This window comes from Centropristis striata, chromosome 1 (assembly GCF_030273125.1).
Source record: "Centropristis striata isolate RG_2023a ecotype Rhode Island chromosome 1, C.striata_1.0, whole genome shotgun sequence".
Taxonomy (NCBI): Eukaryota; Metazoa; Chordata; class Actinopteri; order Perciformes; family Serranidae; genus Centropristis; species Centropristis striata.
In genome coordinates, this window is record NC_081517.1 from 44,913,799 (window position 1) to 44,937,631 (window position 23,833).

Genomic DNA, 23,833 nt, shown 5'->3' on the forward strand with positions numbered 1-23,833 from the left:
TTTAACAAACTAGGATAGTTAATATTTGTGTCTTCTTTGTCAGGTTTTAAATTGGTGACAACATATAAACACCTTCTAATGCACAACATGGGTCAGAAATCACCTTTTGCATTAGAAGAGTAGTGATAAAAAAAGGGTTTTTATTAAAAAAGTAAGAAATGGGTAAAAAATGACCCTCATTCATTCCCTTCATGTTATTTAATGCTGCTGTGTGTTTCTGTGCTCTATCTTTTGATATCAACTTATTTTATGATTGAATATTCCAAGTTTTCTTTAAATATATTCTTTTTGATATCAACAGATCATTATTTCCATTTTGCCTCTCATACTTTATGAAGAAAAAGAGTTTTTGTATTATTACATTACATTACATGTCATTTAGCAGACGCTTTTGTCCAAAGCGACTTACAATAAGTACACATACATAGCATTACATAGCTTACTACTTGGCTAAGTAGCTTGCTAAGCTAATTACTTAGCCAAGAAGTTAGCTAAGTAGTTAGCTTAGCATGCTACTTAGCTAACTACTTAGCCAAAAAGTTAGCTAAGTAGTTAGCTTAGCAAACTAATTAGCTAAATACTTAACCAAAAAGTTAGCTAAGTAGTTAGCTTAGCAAACTAATTAGCTAAATTATTTCGAATTTCCCTTCGGGGATGAATAAAGCTATCTATCTATCTATCTATCTATCTATCTATCTATCTATCTATCTATCTATCTATCTATCTATCTATCTATCTATCTATCTATCTATCTATCTATCTATCTATCTATCTATCTATCTATCTATCTATCTATCTATCTATCTATCTATCTATCTATCTATCTATCTATCTATCTATCTATCTATCTATCTATCTATCTATCTAAATACTTAGCTAAGTAGTTAGCTTAGCAAGCTACTTAGCTAAAAAATGGATATGGGTCATTTTTGACCCATGTTGTGCATTAGAAGAGTAGTGACACAAAAAGGGATTTTATTAAAAAATTAATAAAGGAAAACATAGAATTAGGATGTATCATGATCAAAAACAAACTAATTGAGGAAAACCTGAAATACTGAATGATGAAATTAATTTATTGCAAAGATAAAGAACATAAAAACTCAGTCGGGTCACTTTAGACCATGTTGTGCATCAAAGGGTTAAAGATGTTGAGTCTGTTTCTGTAACTGGAGATCTCTGATCATGTCTCCGTTTTGTCACCGATGCAGCCAAGAGTTCATTTAAAAATAATGAGGCTTGTTGACGAGGTGAAGCAGTTAAGTGAGGAGTTCATTATTTAACATGAACAACTTCTGGGTCAGTGAACTGACATGGTGTGAAATAGTCTTACTGAGTTTTAACCCTTTGGAGTCACAGAAGCACTGACACATCACTTCTTCATTACGTCATTATGGCATAATAAGGAAGCAAGTTCAAGCCCTGACATCAAGTTCTCTCGAAAGTTCTGGCTTCAAACACAGCATACAACCTCATATTAGATAAATTAACGTTATACAGGAAATTAAACAGGGTCTCAAACTCAAGTTACCTGGGGGCCGCTGGAGGCAGTATCAAAATGACAAAAAAAAGACACAAAATGACAAAAAAATTCAAAATGACAAAAAAAAAAGACACAAAATGGCCAAAAAAAAGACACAAAATGACAGAAAAAAACTAAATTACTTAAAAAAGACACAAAATGACCAAAAAAAGACACAAAATGAATAAAAAAAGACACAAAATGAATAAAAAAAGTCACAAAATGAATAAAAGAAGACACAAAATGAATAAAAAAGACACAAAATGACAGAAAAAAACTAAATTACTTAAAAAAAGACACAAAATGACCAAAAAAAGACACAAAATGACCAAAAAAGAGACACAAAATGATTTAAAAAAAGACATAAAATGACAAAAAAGACACAAAATGACTGATTAAAACACAAAATTACTTTTAAAAGACACAAAATGACAAAAATAGAAGCAAAATGACCAAAAAATACACAAAATTACTAAAAAAGTTTTGTAATTAAAAAAAAACATGTTTTTTACACTCCAGTTTTATGTTTTGTGTTGTTTTTTTCTTTCATCTGGGTTCAAAATGTTGATCCAGTGAGTCAAAGTGAAAAAATATTCATCAGATCAAATAGGTGAGGTGCTGAAAACAGTAATAGAAACATGCACTATAGCACAGTAAACACTTTAACTGCCGTCACTAACACAAGGCCTCTCTATGTTGAACTATGGTGGTTGTTGGTCACTGAGCTGTGAAAGCTGCCTGTTAGTCTCTTTCTGCCTCTGTTTCTTAATACAGGATTATTTTTCCTCTGGACTCTGGGTCACATGTTCTCCTCGAGCCTGTTCTCACTGTTGTGATTCACAAACAGCTGAGTTATCACAGAGTTGAGCAATCCAACTATTCCTGATGGTGAAGTGTTAAACTCTGTATAATCCGTCAGCAGAATGTTTCACTAGAACATTTCCTCTGGGTAAATTTTGAAAGGGCCACGGGGGCTACTGCCGGTGTGTGTACACTATGATGAGATGCTTCAGAGATTTATAACAATTAATACTAGTAATGTTATGATACTATATAATATACAAGGAGCACACCTACAACAAGCATTCCTTTACAAGTATTTATTTATACAGCAACCTATGACCTTTAACCTTAAAATGTGCGTGTTTGTGTGTCTGTAACTGTAATCACATCAAAGATCAAAGGCAATCAGAGCAGAACAATCAACAGAATTAACTGCCACCTGAATGTTCCTGAACAGTGACAGCAGCCAGATGTGGACAGACTGGAATTTCTGGCCTCGAACAGAAAGCATTTTTGGCAAAACCATAATACCTATCATTGATCCGACTTCACTTTGAGCGTCCTGAGTTCTTCCTGAACGTCTACATATGTTTTTTTTTTTAAGAAAAAGGAAAAAATAGCTTTGTTAGAGCGATCTAAAAAAACTGTTACATCTCCCTTTTTCAGAAATCTTCCTGCGTTTTTATTATGGGAGCCAATGAGGCTGTTGGTGGTGTTGGTGGATCATCTGTGCGTCCTACGCCCAAACTATAACTCTGACAGCTTTACCAGAGGATTGTGAGGGAGAAGACTAATTTTCCTACGTTTCTATGTATAAATTATTTCTGTAGAGTGGAATTTGCGGCCTGGAGCGCAGTTTTCAAATTTATTTTTTGACAGTTTTTTCTCTCCCTCTACACTCTGGCGATGATGTCACACACTGTGACGCGAACATTCCGTGCAATACACACCCATTATAATCTCAGAATTTCTCCCAAAATGATCATGGTCATTGAACAGGGATTGATAAAAAACTATATGACCTATCGAAACGTGGATTAATACACCGATACACAAGACTTGTGTCTACTGTTTAAAGTTTAAATGGAGTCTCTAGGTGAAATTATGTCGGAGAAGTAGACGTTTAAAAATCTCCAATTATTGTTCTTTTTCACTCATTTTTTTTTGGTGGCGTTTCAATAAGGAAAACGGGTAAAACAAATTCTGTGTTTTATTAAATCAACTACAAGAACTCTCAAAGAACAGACTAATGAAATAATCAGTTCATTTATGTGAAGTTAATTTACTGTATAAAGTTAATTTATCTAATTAAAGACGACCAGTCTACACATTGCTGATAATTGACTTTGTCTTTACATAAACTTACAAATTGAACACAATGGTCCACAAAATCAAAGACAAATTAAATTATGTGTCACAATGTTGCTGACCATCACAATATGTTTGCATGCTTTTCCTCTCTGTAGAATAAACAAACCGACATGGTCAAACTCCAGGGGCTGATCTCTGTTTGTGGACAGAAACTTGTCTGTTTGATTAACCCCTCAGCATTCCTGCAAAATAACCTTAAAACGCCTAAAAAACAACACTGAAAATGTATTGAAAGCTGTTCTTGAATAGTTTGAAATTTGAAAGGTAACACACTGACAAAGAGTCAGAATAACTATACGTACTGCTGTTTTTTATTGTCCGTCTGACGATTTTTGGTAAATACAGGCCTGCAGATCATATATATACATATATATATATATATATATGGTTTTTTAAAATAATTTTGTGTCTTTTAAAAATAATTTTGTGTCTTTTTTAAAATAATTTTGTATCTTCTTTGGTAATGCTGTGGGGTTTTTTGGTAATTTTGTGCCTTTTTTAAAATAATTTTGTGTCTTTTTTGTCATTTTGTGTCTTTTTTAAGTAATTTGTTTTTTTTTTTTCATTTTGTGTCTTTTTTAAGTAATTTGGTTTTTTTGGTCATTTTGTGTCTTTTTTAAGTAATTTAGTTTTTTTCAGTCATTTTGTGTCTTTTTTTTTAGTAATTTTGTGTCTTTCTTGGTCATTTTGATACTTCCTCCAGCAGTAATTAGAGTTTTCGACCCCTGCTGTAAATGCTTCGTCCTGTTTTAAGGCTGAGCAGTATAACAGCACTACATTGACTTTACAGGAGCATTAACATGATCATATTCTGTCAGTTCACCATGTTATCTTGTTCCAACAGTAACGTGTTCTCTAGTCTCTAGCAGACAGACAGACGTTGGTTCTCACTGCTCAACATTTCATTCCCAGTCTGACCAGTCTGTCAGCATTCCTGAGAACAGTTTCGGTTCTGTTGGGCTGCTATTGTTTATCTGTTTCAGAACCTGGAATGTGAAAAGATTTACCAGTTTAGTCACTCTGTCACTCAACAAGCCTGGACACACACCTCAGTCTCACTAATGCAGTTAGCCACATCCACTGCTAACAGACACGCTGTTCACTGACTCATCCAAATATTACTAATGTTACATAACTGATGGTGATCTTCTGTGTTTAACATCCAGTTAAACCACACAAGGGACCTTAAAGTGAGCAAATAATGACAGAAACCTCAAGAAAACGTTCTATAGTCCTCAACACTTCCACTTTAATAAGAACCCCAAAACACTGGGGCGTATAATTCTCAACCTTTTTGAGTCTCGACCCCCAATTTAACATGCATGTTGTCTGTGACCCCCGCTCACTGAACAGGCCCACAAAAAGACACAAAATGACCAAAAAAAGACACAAAATGATTTAAAAAAAAGACACAAAATGATCAAAAAAGACACAAAATGATCAAAAAAAGACACTAAATGACCCTAAAAGTAAACAAAATGACCCAATAAGACATAAAATGACCAAAAAAGACACAAAATGATCAAAAAAAGACACAAAATGACCAGAAAATACACAAAATGACCAAATAAGACACAAAATGATCAAAAAAAGACACAAAATGACCAAAAAAGACACAAATTGACCAAAAAAGACAAAATGATCAAAAAAAGACACAAAATGATAAAAAAAGACACAAAATGACCAAAAAAGACACAAATTGACCACAACATGATCAAAAAAAGACACAAAATGACCAAAAAAGACACAAATTGACCACAACATGATCAAAAAAAGACACTAAATGACCCCAAAAGTAAACAAAATGACCCATTAAGACACAAATTGACCACAACATGATCAAAAAAAGACACTAAATGACCCCAAAAGTAAACAAAATGACCCAATAAGACACAAATTGACCAAAAAAGACACAAATTTACCAAAAAAGACACAAAATGACCAAAAAAGACACAAATTGACCAAAAAAGACAAAATGATCAAAAAAAGACACAAAATGACCAAAAAAGACACAAAATGACCAAAAAAAAGACACAAAATGACCAAAAAAGACACAAAATGATTAAAAAAAGACACAAAATGACAAAAAATGGAAACAAAATTACCAAAAAGACTAAAACACATGAAGACTTTAACACAGTGGAGACAGAGCTGACTTCCAGAATGATTTGGAGACTCCCAGAAATCATCTGGGGACCCAGACTGGGGCTGGGACCCCCAGGTTGAGAGTATCTGTCCTGTGGGACTGGGAGCTGTTGGCTCCTAGAGCTGCATGTTGACAGCAGCAGTATAATGGGAGCACTGGGCTGTGAGACACTTTGCAAGTCATTAGCTAAAGTGAGAGTGTTGGTAGATTAGTGGTGCTAACAGCCAGCAGGACCTGAGGAGGGACTGTTACTCTCCTGCTAGACAACCTGCAGCAGGTGGAATCATCTGGGATCTGATTCAGTCTCTGTTGGGGAATATGTGAGCATGTTTGTAAGGTTTTTTCTCTTGTAGTTTGCGGCTGAAACATGGAGCTTTATTAGCAGAAAGGCACTGTGGTTGCTGAGCTGCACACACCAGAAACACTGTCAGCTGTTCGACTGATGGTTTAGGCCCACATGCATTTAGGGGGAATTCATGCAGGGAGGTAGAGCTGGGCGATATGGACCTAAAGTCATATCCCGATATATTTTGACTGAATATTGATGTATATATATTTTTATCACAAAGTGAGAGCAAATGTTCAGCCAAAGTCAAATATGACATGTCACAAGTAGTTTTATTGAAACCGTTTATTTAAGTGAACATAAATACTGTATAACAACAGGATTTAAAAAAAAATCAGATCTCCATTTCAACAACATTTCTTAAATAATAATAGCTTATGATAAAAAATAGGCCAATCTTTTTCAATAAATGCCCTCTGTCAGCTCTATGAGGCCCCTGGAGAAGAGAAAGGCTCCTCCAGAAGGAAAGAAGCTTCGTCACTAACTTCCTCATATGATGTTTTCCTCAAACACAAACAGCTGGTTACTTTCCCTCCAGCCCTTCATTCTGTCTCACTATATCCACTTTAACTATATCCACTCTAACTGATGAACTACCAGGAGCCTCGGGGCAAACAGGAAGTTACTATCTGTCAACAACTCACATAGGAATGAACATGAATCATAACAAACAGAGTCTGAGGGAAACTGCTGCTGAGGGACTGTGGGAACAGAAACATCATCAGGGAAAACACAGAGTCAATAACAATAAACATTATTACACCATCACCAGCCTTCAGTCTATAGAACAATAGACATTATTACACACAATGTCTGTTTGTCAGGATCTAAACCAGGGGGCTCAAACTGGCGGCCCGCGGGCCAATTGTGGCCCTCGTGACGATATTTTGTGGCCCCCACCTTGATATGAAAGTTTAATGTGAGTTTTATATGAATGGCACTTTACCGTGGTGTGTGTGGAAGGTCCCTTTAATTACTTTTTTTGGTAATTTTGTGTCTTTTTTAATAATTTTGTGTCTTTTTTAATAATTTTGTGTCTTTTTTTAAAAATAATTTTGTGTCTTCTTTGGCAATTCTGTGTCTTTTTTTAGTAATTTTGTTTCTTTTTTAAGTAATTTAGTTTTTTCCTGTCATTCTGTGTCTTTTTTTAAATAATTTTGTGTCTTTTTTTGGTAATTCTGTGTATTTTTTGGTCATTTTGTTTCTCTTTTACGTAATTTAGTTTTTTTCTGTCATTTTGTGTCTTTTTTTAGGTAATTTTGTGTCTTTTTTGGTCATTATGTGTCTTTTTGGTCATTTTGTGTCTTTTTTTTTTATTTTGTGTCTTTTTTTGGTCATTTTGTGTCTTTTTTAGTAATTTTGTGTCTTTTTTGGTAATTTGTTGTCTGTTTTTGGTCATTTTGTTTCTCTTTTAAGTAATTTAGTTTTTTTTCTGTCATTTTGTGTCTTTTTTTAGGTAATTTTGTGTCATTTTGTGTCTTTTTTTTGGTCATTTTGTGTCTTTTTAAAGTCATTTTGTGTCTTTTTTTGGTCATGTTGATCCTGCCTCCAGCGGCCTCCAGGTATTTTGAGTTCGAGACCCCTGTTTTAGACCCTTGTTGAGCATCAAAGGGTTAATACTGGACCAGGAGTCGATATATCCAGTCACAGAACAAATGCAGAAGATAAATCCAAGTTATTATCTCACCACTCAACCCTTTGCTGTCTGAGTGAGACTTGACCTGGTCTGACGGATTATTTCCTTCCTCACACTCACCAGTAAAGTGTTTCTGTGGTTTCTTCTTCCCATAAAATCATGATCCGTTTATAGAACGGTTATGTCTTTATGTGTCACGCTGCCAGTGTTGTAACGTGACTCAACGAGGGTAAAAGTCTTCTTTAACCACGTTGTAAATTCCTACTTCCTCTTTCAGTTGACCCACTTTTCCTCTTCGGACTACATTTAGATATTTCTGCTCCAGTTAGGGACTTCCTGCATTTCCTCTCATGACATGGTGAAACCTCAGAGGATGGTGGTGAACTGGTATTGAACCCAGTGGTCACTGGTGGACACAGATACAGGAACAAGAGTTCATCTTTATAGGAAAAAACTTAAATCACTAATAAAATACATGTCCAGTGCCTTTATTGATTATTGTCGACTGTAAAGGATGTCTACCGCCGCAAAAAAATAAAAATAATAATCTCCCAGCATTGTTGAACTATAATACAGTTACTAGAGGAATAAATAGGGCTGGGCGATATGGACCAAAAGTCATATCCTGATATATTTAGACCAGGGGTCTCAAACTCAAATTACCTGGGGGCCGCTGGAGGCAGCATCAAAACGACCAAAAAAAAGGCTAAATTACTATAAAAAGACACAAAATGACCAAAAAAGACACAAAATTATTTAAAAAAGACACAAAATTATTTTAAAAAAGACACTATCACCAAAAAATGACTGAAAAAACACAAAATTACTTAAAAAGACACACAATTACTAAAAAAATTATTTACTTACAAAAAAGACGCCTAATTATTTAAAAAAGACACAAATTACCAAAAAAAGTAATTAAAGGCACCTTCCACACACAACACGGTAAAGGACCTTTTTAAAAAAATCAAAGCTCCATAAAGTGCACATTTAAATAAAAAAAAATGTGAACATTTGATCAACAAACATCTGAATTCTGTCGATATATGAGATACGGTCTAATTCCATATCACATTTAAAAATATTTTGATATATCGCCCAGCTCTACCAACTATCTATTTTTCTCTATTTTTCCTAATACTGTGCTTAGTGTTTATAATTAATAATAAATAATGTAATTTCTCAACTTTGGCAACTATTCTAGTCGACAGTGCCGTGGTAGACAGCAGAGGTCAGAGGTCACGTTCTTGGAAAACGATACTAACAGGATCGGGGGTCGGCACATTAAACCAGTCTGCTTTTAATGGGACTCATTAGTTGCAGCATGACAGTTGTGAAGCCAAGAAGGCCTGATAGTTCATCTCAGGGCCTCATTCTGTCGTCTCCACTGCCCACTTTCAGTCTGCTCAGTTTTAATTGACGTAACATAAAAACTTTCACTCTGCAGGATGCAAAATTGAGACCTACACTGCATAAAATGTGTTTGGTCTAAAAACCAGATCAAACAGTTAGTCTGAGGGAAATGATCTTGCTGCATGGACAGATAATTTACCTTGACAAGATTTATTAAATTAAGATTATTAAATCTAGAAATAAGCATGTTGAACACTTAAGAAATTAACTCTGGAGCTACTTGATGTGCATGGGTAAATGGTGTGTGTCATAGTTCTGAGTCTTGTTGTTACCAGTTTCTGCTGCTCGATAGAGAAGAAGTGAGCTGTGAACTCGTCTCTAATGAGAGCAGAACATGAGGGTTAATGAGGCGGGTTCTAATGAGAACCAACAGCAAGATTTAGTTCCTCTGAGTTCCTAGAAGGACTTCATTCACACTGAGGACATTTACACATGGATGGATTGTTCCATTTACAATTACCGTAAATCAAAGAACAGTACAAAACTTTTAAACTGTATAAGACACAGTTTCTTTCATGTACAATTAAAGGAGAAATACCATATTTTCACTAGGACACAATTACCCTAAAAATAAAGGGAATATTCAGTCAAAATTACAGTTTTTGATAATATTTACATTTAAATTTACAGTAGAAAACCCACTCACTCAGATTTTTTTTTTACAGTGTAGACGTAAAATAAAAATTTGAATATCACTGTAGTAGATGCTTTTAATTACCGTAAATCAAAGAATAGCACAAAACTTTCAAACTGTAGAAAACACAGTTTCTTTCATGCACAATTAAAGGAGAAATACCATATTTTCACTAGGACACAATTACCCTAAAAATAATGTGAAAATTCAGTCAAAATTACATATTTACATTTAAATTTACAGTAGAAAACCCACTCACTGTATTTTTTACAGTGAAGTTCTGGTAACCACAGCTGCCAGTATTTTACCGTAAATTAAACAGATTATTTTTTTACAGTGTAGACGTAAAATAAAAAATTGAATATCACTGTAGTAGATGCTTTAAATTACCGTAAATCAAAGAATAGTACAAAACTTTTAAACTGTAAACTTTTTTCATGTAAACCTACAGGAGAAATACCATATTTTCACTACACTGTAAAAAAAATCTGTTAAATTTACGGTAAAATACCGGCAGCTGTGGTTACCAGAATGGGTTTTCTACACTGTAAAAAATATTTGTAGAAATTACAATGCAACGATGACAAATTGCATTAGAAATATGGCGTAAAATAAAAAAATTCTCCTTTAATTTTACATGAAGATTTTATATCGTTACAGCAAAACTGTAAACTGTAAATTTCTACAAACATTTTTTACAGTGTAGGGCAAAATTACCCTAAAAATAACGGGTCTATTCAGTCAAAATGACAGTTTTTGATCATATTTACATTTAAATTTACAGTAGAAAACCCACTCACTGTAATTTTTACAGTGAAGTTCTGGCAACCAGAACTTCTGTAAAAAAAAATCTGTTAAATTTACGGTAAAATACCGGCAGCTGTGGTTACCAGAATGGGTTTTCTACACTGTAAAAAATATTTGTAGAAATTACAGTGCAACCATGACAAATTACATTAGAAATATGGCGTAAAATAAAAAAAATATCCTTCAATTTTACATGAAGATTTTATATCGTTACAGCAAAACTGTAAACTGTAAATTTCTACAAACATTTTTTACAGTGTAGGACAAAATTACCCTAAAAATAACGGGTCTATTCAGTCAAAATGACAGTTTTTGATAATATTTACATTTAAATTTACAGTAGAAAACCCACTCACTGTATTTTCTACAGTGAAGTTCTGGCAACCACAGTTTCCGGTATTTTACTGTTAATTATTTTTTACAGTGTGCATACTCCCAGTTCATCACTAATCCTAATGTGCCATTAGCAGATCCAGTCAGGTCCTTTGAGTCTGTTCTGTTAAATGAAATCCATGTCTGACTGGTGCTCCATTAGAATGGAGTCATTGTGTTGCTGCTGACTGGAGGCTGGCTGGCTGTAGACAGAGGTTGCTGGCAGATTGCCTGACTGGGCAACAGGCTCAATGTGACCAATGTGACAATGAGTGACCAAGTGGAGTCTGTCTATGAGTGAGCAGCATGATCTCAGACCAGACAATGTCAACAAGACATTATTATTCTACTTTCACTACCACATGATGTCATCTACACTGAAAGAAATTGGAGTGACATTTATTTAAAAAAAGCTCGGCAAGTTTTTCCACACAGAAAGTGTTTATAATCTTTACTCAGGCTGTTTCTAAGTAACATTTATTTAGTAGAACCACTTATTTTTTAAATGAAAATACACAAGTAAATTACAGATTCACTGATGTCCCTCAATTACATTTTACTTGGAAATATCAACTAATGAAGCCAATGAACTGGTTTAGTGAATATTACTTGGAAAGAATGATTGATATGATGCACCACATGAAAAACTGATATTTTAAAGTAAAACTGAATTCCTATTTCTTTGTAGAATTTATATAGATGATTGAAATAATAATTACAGGGCCAAAACATTTTTTTTCAGTGTATGGATGCTCGCTAAGAAGAGCCTCCGGCCCCCGTGGCTCGTTAAGAAGAGCCTCCGGCCCCCGCGGCTCGTTAAGAAGAGCCTCCGGCCCCCGCGGCTCGTTAAGAAGAGCCTCTGACCCCCGCTGCTCGTTAAGAAGAGCCTCTGGCCCCGTGGCTCGTTAAGAAGAGCCTCCGGCCCCCGCGGCTCTTTAAGAAGAGCCTCTGGCCCCCGCGGCTCGTTAAGAAGAGCCTCCGGCCCCCGTGGCTCGTTAAAAAAGAGCCACCGGCACCCACGGCTCGTTAAGAAGAACGAGTCTCCAAAAGTCTCCAATAACACCAGAAAAAGTCGCTGGATTTGTCTCCAGTTGCTTTTTTGAAAAATAGTCTCTAAGGGGGTCTGAAAAGTCGCTAAATATAGCAACAAAGTTGCTAAGTTGCCAACACTTCGCCGGCTTTTACAAATTTTGCGTGTTGTTGTGACGTCCAGTACTACGTCACATCCTGCTTAGCGTTCTATCCAATCAGCAACCAGGCTGTTTACAGGGGAGAAACACAGCCCCGCCCCCTGGTGGTTGGTGGACTACTGGTGTAGAAAGTGTTGATTAGATCTGCAGGAGAGACGCATTTTAAAATGGAAATATCACCGACCATCAGGTTAATTTAATCATGGCGGTCAAAATCGTGATCACAATTAAAATTCGATTAATTGTGCAGCTCATTGGTGAGTGAACTTACTGTGGTCTGCTTTGGTTTTGAGTTGGATTCTGTAATTACTTTGCAAAATGCCACATACCGAGAGTTGAATGGGAATAAGGAAATGTCTCAGCTCAAGAATAAATTTCTCTCCATGATAAGTGAGCTCATTGTTCTCCATCACACTGGGCAGCTCTTGGCAGACTGAATTCATTTAGATGTGATTGTATAAATGTGCAGATCTGGAAGAATGATCTCACAAGTTGTTACTTTTGCATTGACAATAGCAGACTACAACAGCTACTTCCTGTTTATTCAGCCCACGGCTTTTCTTTTTATTTATAGGATCAATTTAGGGAAATATCAAGTAAAGGAACTTTACCAAACAGTAGCTGAACTTTCCACTGAAATCTGTTTGTCTCTTAAACTTATTTTATCATGTTTCCAAATGATTTGGTTGTTTAATCATGATGCAATATTATATCAATTATTTGTGCAACAACACGATATTGGCTGATATCAGAAAGTCTGCCACCATATGGCTTGAATGTGTTTCAATTTTAGGGGCCTGCAATTTTAAATTAATTTCATGAATTTACATTAAAAACAATCTATTCTTTTTTAAATAAGATAATAATTAATATAAATCTGGGAATGTCATCTTAAGACATAAATACAAAATATTTTTTTTAAACATTTAAACAAAAAAGATAAAGTCAAAGACAAAATTCAAAACTTGCAATCAAATTATTTGTGTAATTGCAAAAGAAATCCGTCTTTAAATCTTTGAATAACTTTTTGTTTGTTTGTTTGCTGCTGGTTTGTCTTTTGCGATTCTGTCTTTGTGTTTGCAGCCGTTTTTCTTTCGGTTCTGGCACAAATTTCGCTTGTGGGAGGGTTTTTCTTGGTGCATTCCTATTGGCTGATGTGTTTTGACTGACAGCTGAGCTGCAACTGGAAGTTAAAACAAACTGCTCTCTGCTTGTTTCGGACTGTGGAGAATTTCTGGTGGTAATTTGGAGATCCAACTAATAAAAGTATTGGCGTGTTTATTGTCTTGACCTTTTGCTGTTTTGTTGTGCTAATGCAAAAGTAAGACTAGGCTCTACTAGTGGATATGTAAGGTTAGCTTTCACCTCATAAACGGTTAGCATAGCGAGCTAAGCTCCGCCCCTTTAGTTTCCTTTTTGGAGTAACACCTCCGGGAGGTGGGCTGCCCATTCACAAAATGCGGTAACACTTTACAATAACCATCATTTATAAATGGTAAACAGGTAGTTTATTAATTTTTAATCATCATTTATAAACCGTATATAGGCCATTTAGAATGGTAAATACATAATTTATTAATGTTTAACTAACTAAATCATTTTTTTATGACAAATTAATGGTATATTAATGCAAGTTTATAGTTACTTTAACATTAACAAACAATTAAATTATAATTAATAGTTCATTAATAGTTTTAGTTGCACTCATTTTAACATTTTAAGACCATATTAAGTATGTTAATGATTTTAAAATTGTTCATATACCTTTAAGAAATTGGTTGAAAACATTTAACGATTAAATATGTATAGCACTTTGTAAATGGTTAATAATTAGTTTATAAACCATCTATAAACATTACTTAGTTGGTTATTGTAAAGTGTTACCCAAAATGCTACAAAGCGTGCTAATTTTACAGATGGTATCATTAACATAAGTTTGTTGGATCTTTTGCAATTACACAAATAATTTGATTGCAAGTTTTGAATTTTGTCTCTGACTTTATTTATTTTTTTGTTCAAATCTTGTATGTAATATTTTGATTAATATCTTTTTGTTTGGATTTGAAAAAGTGTTGTTTGAACATTTTGGTACAAATCTAACTCCAGAATGATTCTGGCACTCCAGATATCTTGTTGTGGCTCCAAACAACATGCATCATTGTGTCATGTTACATAATTCCAATATCAGTTTATTATCATGTGGACGTTGGCTGCTGTGTGTTGTAATGCAGTTTGACTAGATGCAAAACAGTAAAACTAAGTTATAAACATCTGTCAAGACTGTGGAAGCTTTGTGGCAACTGTTTGTTAGTAAAGGATTAAAAATAGGATTTAAAATCACAAGACGAGTCTGTTTAATGTTCAAAATGTAATAATCAGAAGCTCTTTGTTTCTGATTCACTGAGTGTTTGAGGAGGTTTTTACAAAAGTGTCAGCAGGTGGTGAGTGGGACTGGGTGTGTGTGTGTGTTAGTGTGTGTTAGTGTGTGTTTGTGTGTGTGTGTCTGTGTGTGTCTTTTTGTGTGTGTGTGTGTGTCTTTTTGTGTGTGTGTGTGTGTGTCTTTTTGTGTGTGTGTCTGTGTGTGTCTTTTTGTGTCTGTGTGTGTGTGTCTTTTTGTGTCTGTGTGTGTGTGTGTGTGTGTGTTTTTCTGTGTGTGTGTGTGTGTCTGTGTGTGTCTTTTTGTGTCTGTGTGTGTCTTTTTGTGTGTGTGTTTTTGTGTGTGTGTGTGTGTGTGTCTGTGTGTGTGTGTGTGTGTGTGTCTGTGTGTGTGTGTGTGTGTGTGTGTGTGTGTGTGTCTGTGTGTGTGTGTGTGTTTGTGGTGATTTTAGATGCCTGATTGCTGTTGAACTGAAGCCTGATGCAACCGAGCTGGTTTAGTGTTACAACACTGCATTTTTCAGCACACACACACACACACACACACACACACACACACATGCAAATATGCAGAAATTAGTTTAGAAATAGCATCTTATAAATAATAATGCACCATCATTGGCCCTGTTGGACGGTTAGTGACTCAGCATTGGACGGCACCAAAGGTTGTCTTTGGAGAATATGATGCAATATCTTCTCATTATTATTATTTGACTTACAGGCTTCTCCATCAGTGCCTGAGGAGAGAACAGACAGCTCTCTGCAACATGACAAAATAACAAAAAGGGGAACAAATGTAATGTTTTGTCCAACAAACAGTCCAAAACTCAAAGATATTCCATTTAATATCATATGTACGGTGGCCCTGAAGGCTCACAGCAGCATTTAGAAAACAAAGAACACAACACAACAGAAGTGTTTCCAGAGGACACTTGATATTATCACATTATTTCAAGATAATCACAATTAAAAAAATAATATAAAAAAATTGGGGGATAAATAGTTATTTTGATTGATTTTATTTTGATTTCACGTTATAACACAAAAATATCATGTTATTTCATGATAATGATATTTTCATGTTATAATGTGATATATAGCCTTTGCCCGCTAGCGTTAGCCCGCTAGCCCGTATCGATCACATTGCAGTTAAACAAATCAAATAAATGAATGATTCACGTTTTAGTTGGTCTCTCTCAATGGCACCCAGTTGGTCTTGGTCTTGCTAGCCCGCTAACGCTAGCACAATATTGAACGCTGGCTAACTGCTGGCTAGCACGCTATGATCAGCTGCTAGCGCTTTCGGTGACCGGCTAACGTTAGCATATCCAGACGTGTGCATCACTCTTAAGTGTCCTCTGGAAACACTTCTGTTGTGTTCTGATTGATTTGCAGCACTTTTTCTTGCTTGCTTGTGTTGTCAAACTGATGAAGATGTTTTCTCAGTTAGCATGTGTTTTCTTAAGCTGCAGTAGCTCTCAGGGACACCGTACATATGTGATGAAGAACGGCACCAAATCCACACAAGAAGAAGATAATTTTTCGGCATTTTAAAAATAACTGAAATGATTGCTCAATTATTAAGAATAGTTGCCGCTTTTTTTTTGACAATTCGGCGGCTTGAGCAAGATACTGAACCACAAACTGCTCCTAATGCTGCGTTCATCGGTGTGAGAATGAATTCCCAATGGTGGCAGGAGGCACCGTTTAGGGTAGCCTCTGCCACCAGTATGAATGTGTGGGTGAACGGGTGAATGAGTGAATGAGTCAGTCTGTAGTGTAAAGAGCTTTGAGTGGTCGCAAAGAGACTAGAAAAGCGCTATATAAGTGCAGGTCCATTTACCATTTACAATTGACTAATTGACGTGTGTGAGTTAAAGTGATTAACCACCCCAGCCCTAATTAATTAACCATCTGTTTCTTCTTCTTCTCTTCAGACTGCGTCTCAGTGGGAGTTGTGCGATGACCAGCCGGCCTCCTCGCCATGCAGAGAGCGCCACCAACAAACCGCCTGCCGCCGCGTCCCCCAGGCTCCATGTCCAGAGATCGCTGTCCAAGGAGACCGTCACCATCCACTTCTCCGCTCTCGGGAAGGAGGAAGAGGAGGAGGAAGAAGAGCTGTACATGACGACCGTCTCCTCCGCTGCCTCGGCCAATCAGAACGACTCAAACATCGTGACCGCCGTAGAAGCCAGCGAGGAGATGTTTGAAGCCGTGGCGTTGGATCCTGTAGCCGAGGTTGTTGAACCTTCTAGACTCTCTCCGGTCTCCAGACTTCACACTAACAGATCTCAGACTCAAACTCTACCATCATGTGACTCTGAGCAGAAAACCTCTAACTCGTCCCCGACTAAATCTCTAAGCTTCCCCTCCATCGACAAACCCTTCCTCAGCTTGGTCAAGTCCCTCTCCTCAGATATCGAGTCTCGAGATGGGAACCCTTCAAATTCAGGTCCGACAGTCCGGCACCGGCACCTGATGAAGACTCTAGTCAAATCTTTATCTTCAGACACATCCCAGGACTCCTCATCCTCTTCTTCTTCTTCTTCTACGCCTTACCGTCTTCCAGAATCGCGCCTCAACCTGCAACTTTTTAAGCAATTCACACAATCCCGCCTGCCGTCGTCTGACTCTAAAACGGCCCCTTCGTCCCCGTTGACCTCCCCGGACAACCGGAGCTTCTTCAAAGTGTCCGAGGTGGAGGCCAGGATCGAAGACACCAAGCGGCGTCTCTCCGAGGCCATCTCCGAGCCGCTGCAGCTGCTCAGTAAGATCATGGACGAGAAGGGCAGCAGCATCTACCGGCCCAAAGCCCTTTCAGCCAGCGCCTCCGAACTCTCCAACATCACGTCTATAAACGGACACCTGGAGAGCAACAACAACTACTGCATCAAGGAGGAGGAAGGAGGGGAACTGGAAGCTGAGAGCCTCAACAGCAGAACTTCTGAATCACTTCTTCTTCTCCCGTCGGTCGACTTCAAGAGCCCAAACAAGTCTTCTATCTCCATGGCGATGGAGAAATGCTCCATGTCCGCTCTGGCGAAACAAGAGGACGAGGACTTCTGCATCCTGTCCAGCGAGGACTTTGACTCGTGCACCGAGACAGACGGAGATAAAACTGATGACACTCGGACTGGGAGTCAAACTAAAGTGCCACTAAGTGGAGGAAGTAGTGAACCAGAGAGTGAATCAGACGAATCAGAGAGTTCTGAGCCGGTTCCAAGTGTTCCACTTTATACTCTGGTGGTCCTGACGGTGCTGGTCTATGGGTATTTTGTGTTACCTCTGCCCAGTTACGTGGGAGGAATGCTGCTTGGGATCGGACTGGGGTTCCTGTTAGCGATCGCTGTTGTGTGGCTGACGGGACCAAAACCTTCTGGAAGCTCTTTGAGACGTTCCAGACTCAGTGGGAAGAAGTGGAACCGGACCAAGCTGGACATTAAGGAACCAGACATCTATAAGGTCAGTGAATAGTTCAGACTTCCTTCAATTCAACATTTTGTCATGCTGCAAAAGGGTCTTGATACTCTGGTGACCAAGGTTACAATCAGTTTGGATTTTTCATCAGTTTTAGGCCCTTCTGATTTAAAGTTTTAGTCATTTAGAAACAGCAGAAACGTCTCATTGTTGACATTTTCTTTCCACAGCTCTGAGCTGTCACAGTTGCAGCTCTTTTTCATTGTCATTTTTTGTCTTTTTTTTGTCATTTCTTTGTCTTTTTCAAGTAATTTTGTTTATTATTGTGATTTTGTGTCTTTTTTTTAAGTAATTTTGTTTTTTATTGTCGTTTTGTGTCTTTTTATTTAGTAAATTTTTGTCTTTTTTTGGTCATTTTGTGTATTTTTTAAGTAATTTTGTTTATTATTGTGATTTTGTGTCTTTTTTTAAGTAATTTTGTTTTTTATTGTCATTTTGTGTCTCTTTCTTTCATAAATTTTTGTATTTTTTTGGTCATTTTCTGTATTTTTTAAGTAATTTTGTGTTTTTCCGTCATTTTGTGTCTTTTTTTGGGTCATTTTGTGTATTTTTTGGTCATTTTGTGTCTGTTTTAAATAATTTAGTTTTGGTGATGGCAGTGGGAAAGAAGAGTCTGTTTACTCTAGTGTCAACAGTCCATGTTGGGGGGAAACATCCTTATTTATTCTTCTAGTCTGTCTTGGAGCTCCTTGAACAGTAATCACTGTTTTTTCTAACTGCTGCTGTCTCCTTTAGGGCTGGATGAACGAGATCTCCAACTACGACCCTGAGACGTACCACGCCACGCTGACCCACTCGGTGTTTGTCCGGTTGGAGGGCTCCATCATCCGCCTCTCCAAACCCAACCACAACATCGCCCGCCGCGCCACGCACAACGAGCCCAAAGCTGACGTCAACTACATCAGCCAGAAGATCTACGACCTCACCAACAGCAGAGTATGTTTCTAAATTATTCCTGTAGCTGGAGTTAAAGGGCAACTGTTACAACTAGTTTAGTCTTCTTTCAGTCATTTTGGGTCTATTTTTGGTAATTTTATGTCTATTTTAAGTAATTTATTTATTTTTCTTTCATTTTGTGTCTTCTTTGGTAATTCTGTGTATTTTGGGTCACTTTGTATCTTTCAGTCATTTTGTGTCTTTTTTTTGTCATTTTGTGTCTTTTTTTTGTCATTTTGTGTCTTTTTTTGTCATTTTGTTTCTTTTTCAAGTAATTTAGTTTTTTTTCTTTCATTTTGTGTCTTTTAAAAAAATAATTTTGTGTCTTTTTTGTGTCATTTTGTGTCTTTTTTTAAGTAATTTTGTTTTTTTCTTTCATTTTGTGTCTTTTATCAGTCATTTTGTGTCTTTTTTTGGGTCATTTTGTTTCTTTTTTTTTTTAAAGTAATTTAGTTTTTTTCTTTCATTTTGTGTCTTTTTTTGTCATTTTGTGTCTTTTTTTTAAAAGTAATTTAGTTTTTTTCTTTCATTTTGTGTCTTTTTTGTTAATTCTGTGTATTTTTGGGTCATTTTGTATCTTTTTGTCATTTTGTGTCCTTTTTTTAAGTAGTTTAGTGTTCTCTCAGTCATTTTGTGTCTTTTTTAGTCATTATGTGTCTTTTTTTTTGGTCATTTTGTGTCTTTTGGGTCATTTTGTGTCTTTTTTAAAATAATTTTGTGTCTTTTTTTAAAATAACTTTGTGTCTTTTTTGGTCATTTTGTTTCTTTTTTAAAGTAATTTAGTTTTTCTCTTTCATTTTGTGTCTTTTTTGGTAATTCTGTGCATTTTTGGTTCATTTTGTGTCTTATTTTGGTCATTTTGTGTCCTTTTTTTGGTCATTTTGTGTCTTTTTTTTAGTAATTTTGTGTGTTATTTTTGGTCATTATGTGTCTTATGCCTCCCCACTAGTAACATTGTGTTAAAGCCCAGTTTGACCCAGTCTGTCCCCTATAATCCTCCTCCAGGTGTATCTGGCTCCTCAGAGTCTGGCCAGGAAGCGGATCTGGAACAAGAAGTACCCGGTCTGCATCGAGCTGGGCCGGCAGGACGACTTCATGTCCAAGGCGGAGGGGGACCGCTGGGACCGCTGGGACGCCAGCGAGGGCTCCAGGGAGCGAGGAGAGGGGGCGGGGCCGGAGCGAGGGGGGGGGGTCCTCCTCCAGCAGGGACCTGATGACCCTCTACCTGTTTGGACGGACCGGCAGGGAGAAGGAGGAATGGTTCCAGCGCTTCCTGGCAGCGTCCAGACCCAAGACGGACCTGAAGAGAGCTTCAGGGGCTGCAGGAAGTAAGAGTGGTGAGAAGAACTGGTGCTTGTGTTCACAAGAAATGTCTCTGTCCTACAAATACTAACTGCAGTAAATACATTTTGGTCTAAATTTACTAAAAAATGAACTCCTTGATGTCTGTTTTATCTTGTGACAAAGTTTTAGATTAAAATTTTGCTTTATTTCAGAGAAACAATTATGTAAAAATTGCAGTAACTATAAAATTCAACTCAAAACCAAAGCAGACAATCTGCTTTAACTGTGATTATTATTATTAAGTTTGTTTGAAAGGGAAAATATTATCTAGATAGTGATTTAGTAAAAAAAAGTTAAATAAAATGATTTAAAGACTAAAATATACTATTACTTTTTAATATTAAGTCTAAAATACACAAATCTTTGATTAGAGTTGTTAAACACTTTTAAATACACTTGTAACAAAATCAATTTAAAAATGTTTATTCACTGAAAACTAAATATAAAAGCTGAAAAAACAACATTCTAGTTACTGCTACTGAACCTTTTACAGCAAAACCAGAGTGCAGTAAATACATGTTTGGTCTAAATTGAGTTATAACTAAAAATGAACTCCTTGATGTCTGTTTTATCTTGTGTCACAGTTTTAGATTTCAATTTTGCTTTATTTCAGAGTAACAATTATATAAAAATTGCAGTAACTCAAAAAAATTCCAACTCAAACCCAAAGCAGACTGCAGTAAGTTCACTTACCACAGTCTGCTCTGGATAAATATACAAAGTTACACATAAAAACCAAAGCAGACAATCTGCTTTAACTGTGATATTCGATACGTATTTATTCATTGTGTTTATTAGTGTAGACAAGAATAATATACATTATTATATGATTATTATTATTGAGTTTATTTGAAAGGGAAATTATTATCTAGATAGTGATGAAGAAAAAGTGAGATAAAATTATTTTGTGTCTTTTTTTGTTGTTGTAATTATGTCTTTTTTGTGTCACTTTGTGTCTTTTTTAAATAATTTTGTCTTTTTTAAGTAATTTTGTGTTTTTCAGTAATTTTGTGTCTTTTTTAAATAATTTTGTTTTTTATTGTCATTTTGTGTCTTTTTTTAAGTCATTTTGTGTATTTTTTAAATAATTTTGTGTCTTTTTTTAATAATTTATTTTTTTATTGTCATTTTGTGTCGTTTTTTATTAATTTTGTGTCTTTTTTTTGTGTAATTTTTTGTCTTTTTTAAGTAATTTTGTTTTTTATTGTCATTTTGTGTCTTTTTTTGGTAATTTTTTGTCTTTTTTAAGTAATTTTGTTTTTTATTGTCATTTCGTGTCTTTGTGCCATGGTATTCCATACATGCAGATATAAAAATGGCCCTTCTGATTTCAAGTTTTAGTCATTTAAAGACAGCAGAAACGTCTCATTGCTGAGATTTTCTTTCCACAGCTCTGAGCTGTCACAGTCACAGCTCTTTTTTTGTCATTTTGTGTCTTTTTTTGGTCATTTTTTTGTCTTTTTTAAGTAATTTTCTTTGTTTTCTGTGTCAGCTCTGAGTCACAGTCGCAGCAGCAGCCGCAGCAGTCTGGACGAGGTTCTGTCCTCTCGATCCAAAGAGTCCTCGCTGTCCTCAGCTACAGCAGCTAAACCCAGACAGATGTTTGACTACAGCGTCTACATGGCGTCCCTGCTGCCCAGACAGGCCGTGGTCAGCCCGGCGCTGGCCAGTCCTGCTGTCCAGAGTCCCCAGAGTCCTCAGAGTCCCCAGAGCAGCCCCGGGGCCGACAAGAAGGTAAACAACAACACCTGTACTGGTTCCTCCCTCAGGGGACGTTCTAAACAACAACAAGTCAACGATACAGAGGATTATCCATTTAGATAATCACAACGGTAGAATGGGTTGTATTTAGGGGCGTAAATGTTTTATAATCTGTACTGAGATTAGGGCTGGCCGATATATCGATATAGAAATATAGAAACATATATATATATATATATATATATATATATATAGTTTAAAAAAACTATCTTTCTTTCTATATAAATGCTGCTTACTAAAGAAAATACACAAAATGACAGAAAAATAAGTAAATTACTTAAAAAAGACACAAAATGACCAAAAAAAGACAAAGAATTACTAAAAAAAATACACAAAATGACAGAAAATTAAATAAATAAATTACTGAAAAAAAGACACAAAATGACCAAAAAAAGATACAGTATTACAAAAAAAAATACACAAAATGACAGAAAATAAATAAATAAATTACTGAAAAAAAGACACAAAATGACCAAAAAGAGACACAGAATTATTTTTAAAAAGACACAAAATGACCAAAAAAGACAAAGAATTACTAAAAAAAATACACAAAATGACAGAATTTAAATAAATAAATTACAAAAAAAAGACACAAAATGACCAAAAAAAGACACAGAATTACTAAAAAAGACACAAAATTACTAAAAAAATACACAAAATCATTAAAAAAGACACAAAATTATTCAAAAAGACGTGCGTGCATTTGTGCATGTTTCAGTTCTTGTACTGTTCTTTCTTTATGATTGTATGTTTTTTTAAGTGCAAATAACAACAAAAAAAAATATGACTTTTGGTCTATATCGCCCAGCCCTACCTGAGATATTAGATCCATATTATTTTCTCCTAATATTTATTAACTGTGTGTCTGTAGCTCCAGAGCACCATGTCAGCTCCGGTGCAGCCGAGGGAGGAGGAGGAGGAGGAGGAGGAGGAAGATGCGGTTGCCTGGGTGAACGCAGCGCTGGGTCGGGTCTGCTGGGACTTCCTGACGGAGCCTCACTGGGCCGAACTGGTCTCCAAGAAGATCCAGATGAAGCTCAGCAAGATACGGGTGAGTGGAGCATCAGGCTTCTAGATAGATGGATAGATAGATATACTTTATTTATCCCAAGCTGGGAAAAAGTGGCCAAAAATCTTGTCCCCCTGCTCTTCTGTCAGATAATGCTCCACTCCTCCCAGAAAACTGTTGCAATTACAAACGCTTTGGTATTCACATGTTTATTTCTTTTGTTTACTTTGGAACAACACAAAAAAAGCAAAGAAAAAAAAGGCAAATCTGATCATTCCACACAGAACTCCAAAAATGGACCGGACTAAACTGACTTTTTCTTTTTCTTTTTTTCTGACTATTTTTTTTGTTTTTCTATTTTTTTCTGTTTTTTGGGGAGTAGTTATTTCTATTTAATATTTTTTTTCCCCCTGTTTTTTTGACAATTTTTTCCTGTTTTTCTGACTATTTTTTTTCTTTTTCTGACTATTTTTTGGGGTAGTTATTTCTATTTAATAAGTATTTTCCCTGTTTTTCGGACTATTTTTTCTGACTATTTCTTTCTGACTATTTCTTTCCTGTTTTTCTGACTTTTTTTCTTTTTTTCTGAAATTTTTTTTGTTTTTCTGACTATTTTTTGTGTTTTTTGGGGGATAGTTATTTCTATTTATTAAGTATTTTTTCCCTGTTTTTCTGACTTTTTTTTCTTTTTTTCTGACAATTGTTTTTTT

General features: G+C 35.9%; 1 protein-coding gene across 1 annotated transcript in view; it reads left to right on the forward strand.

Annotated features, from left to right (window-relative positions):
* LOC131979612 (testis-expressed protein 2-like) overlaps window positions 1-23,833 on the forward strand; it is a 64,857-nt gene that overhangs the window by 17,813 nt on the left and 23,211 nt on the right. Inside the window, 6 exon segments of the mRNA XM_059343667.1 lie at window positions 16,534-18,058; window positions 18,809-19,009; window positions 20,015-20,181; window positions 20,183-20,346; window positions 21,846-22,087; window positions 22,986-23,165. Of these exon segments, the coding sequence (XP_059199650.1) occupies window positions 16,559-18,058; window positions 18,809-19,009; window positions 20,015-20,181; window positions 20,183-20,346; window positions 21,846-22,087; window positions 22,986-23,165 (2,454 nt within the window). The 5' untranslated portion in view covers window positions 16,534-16,558.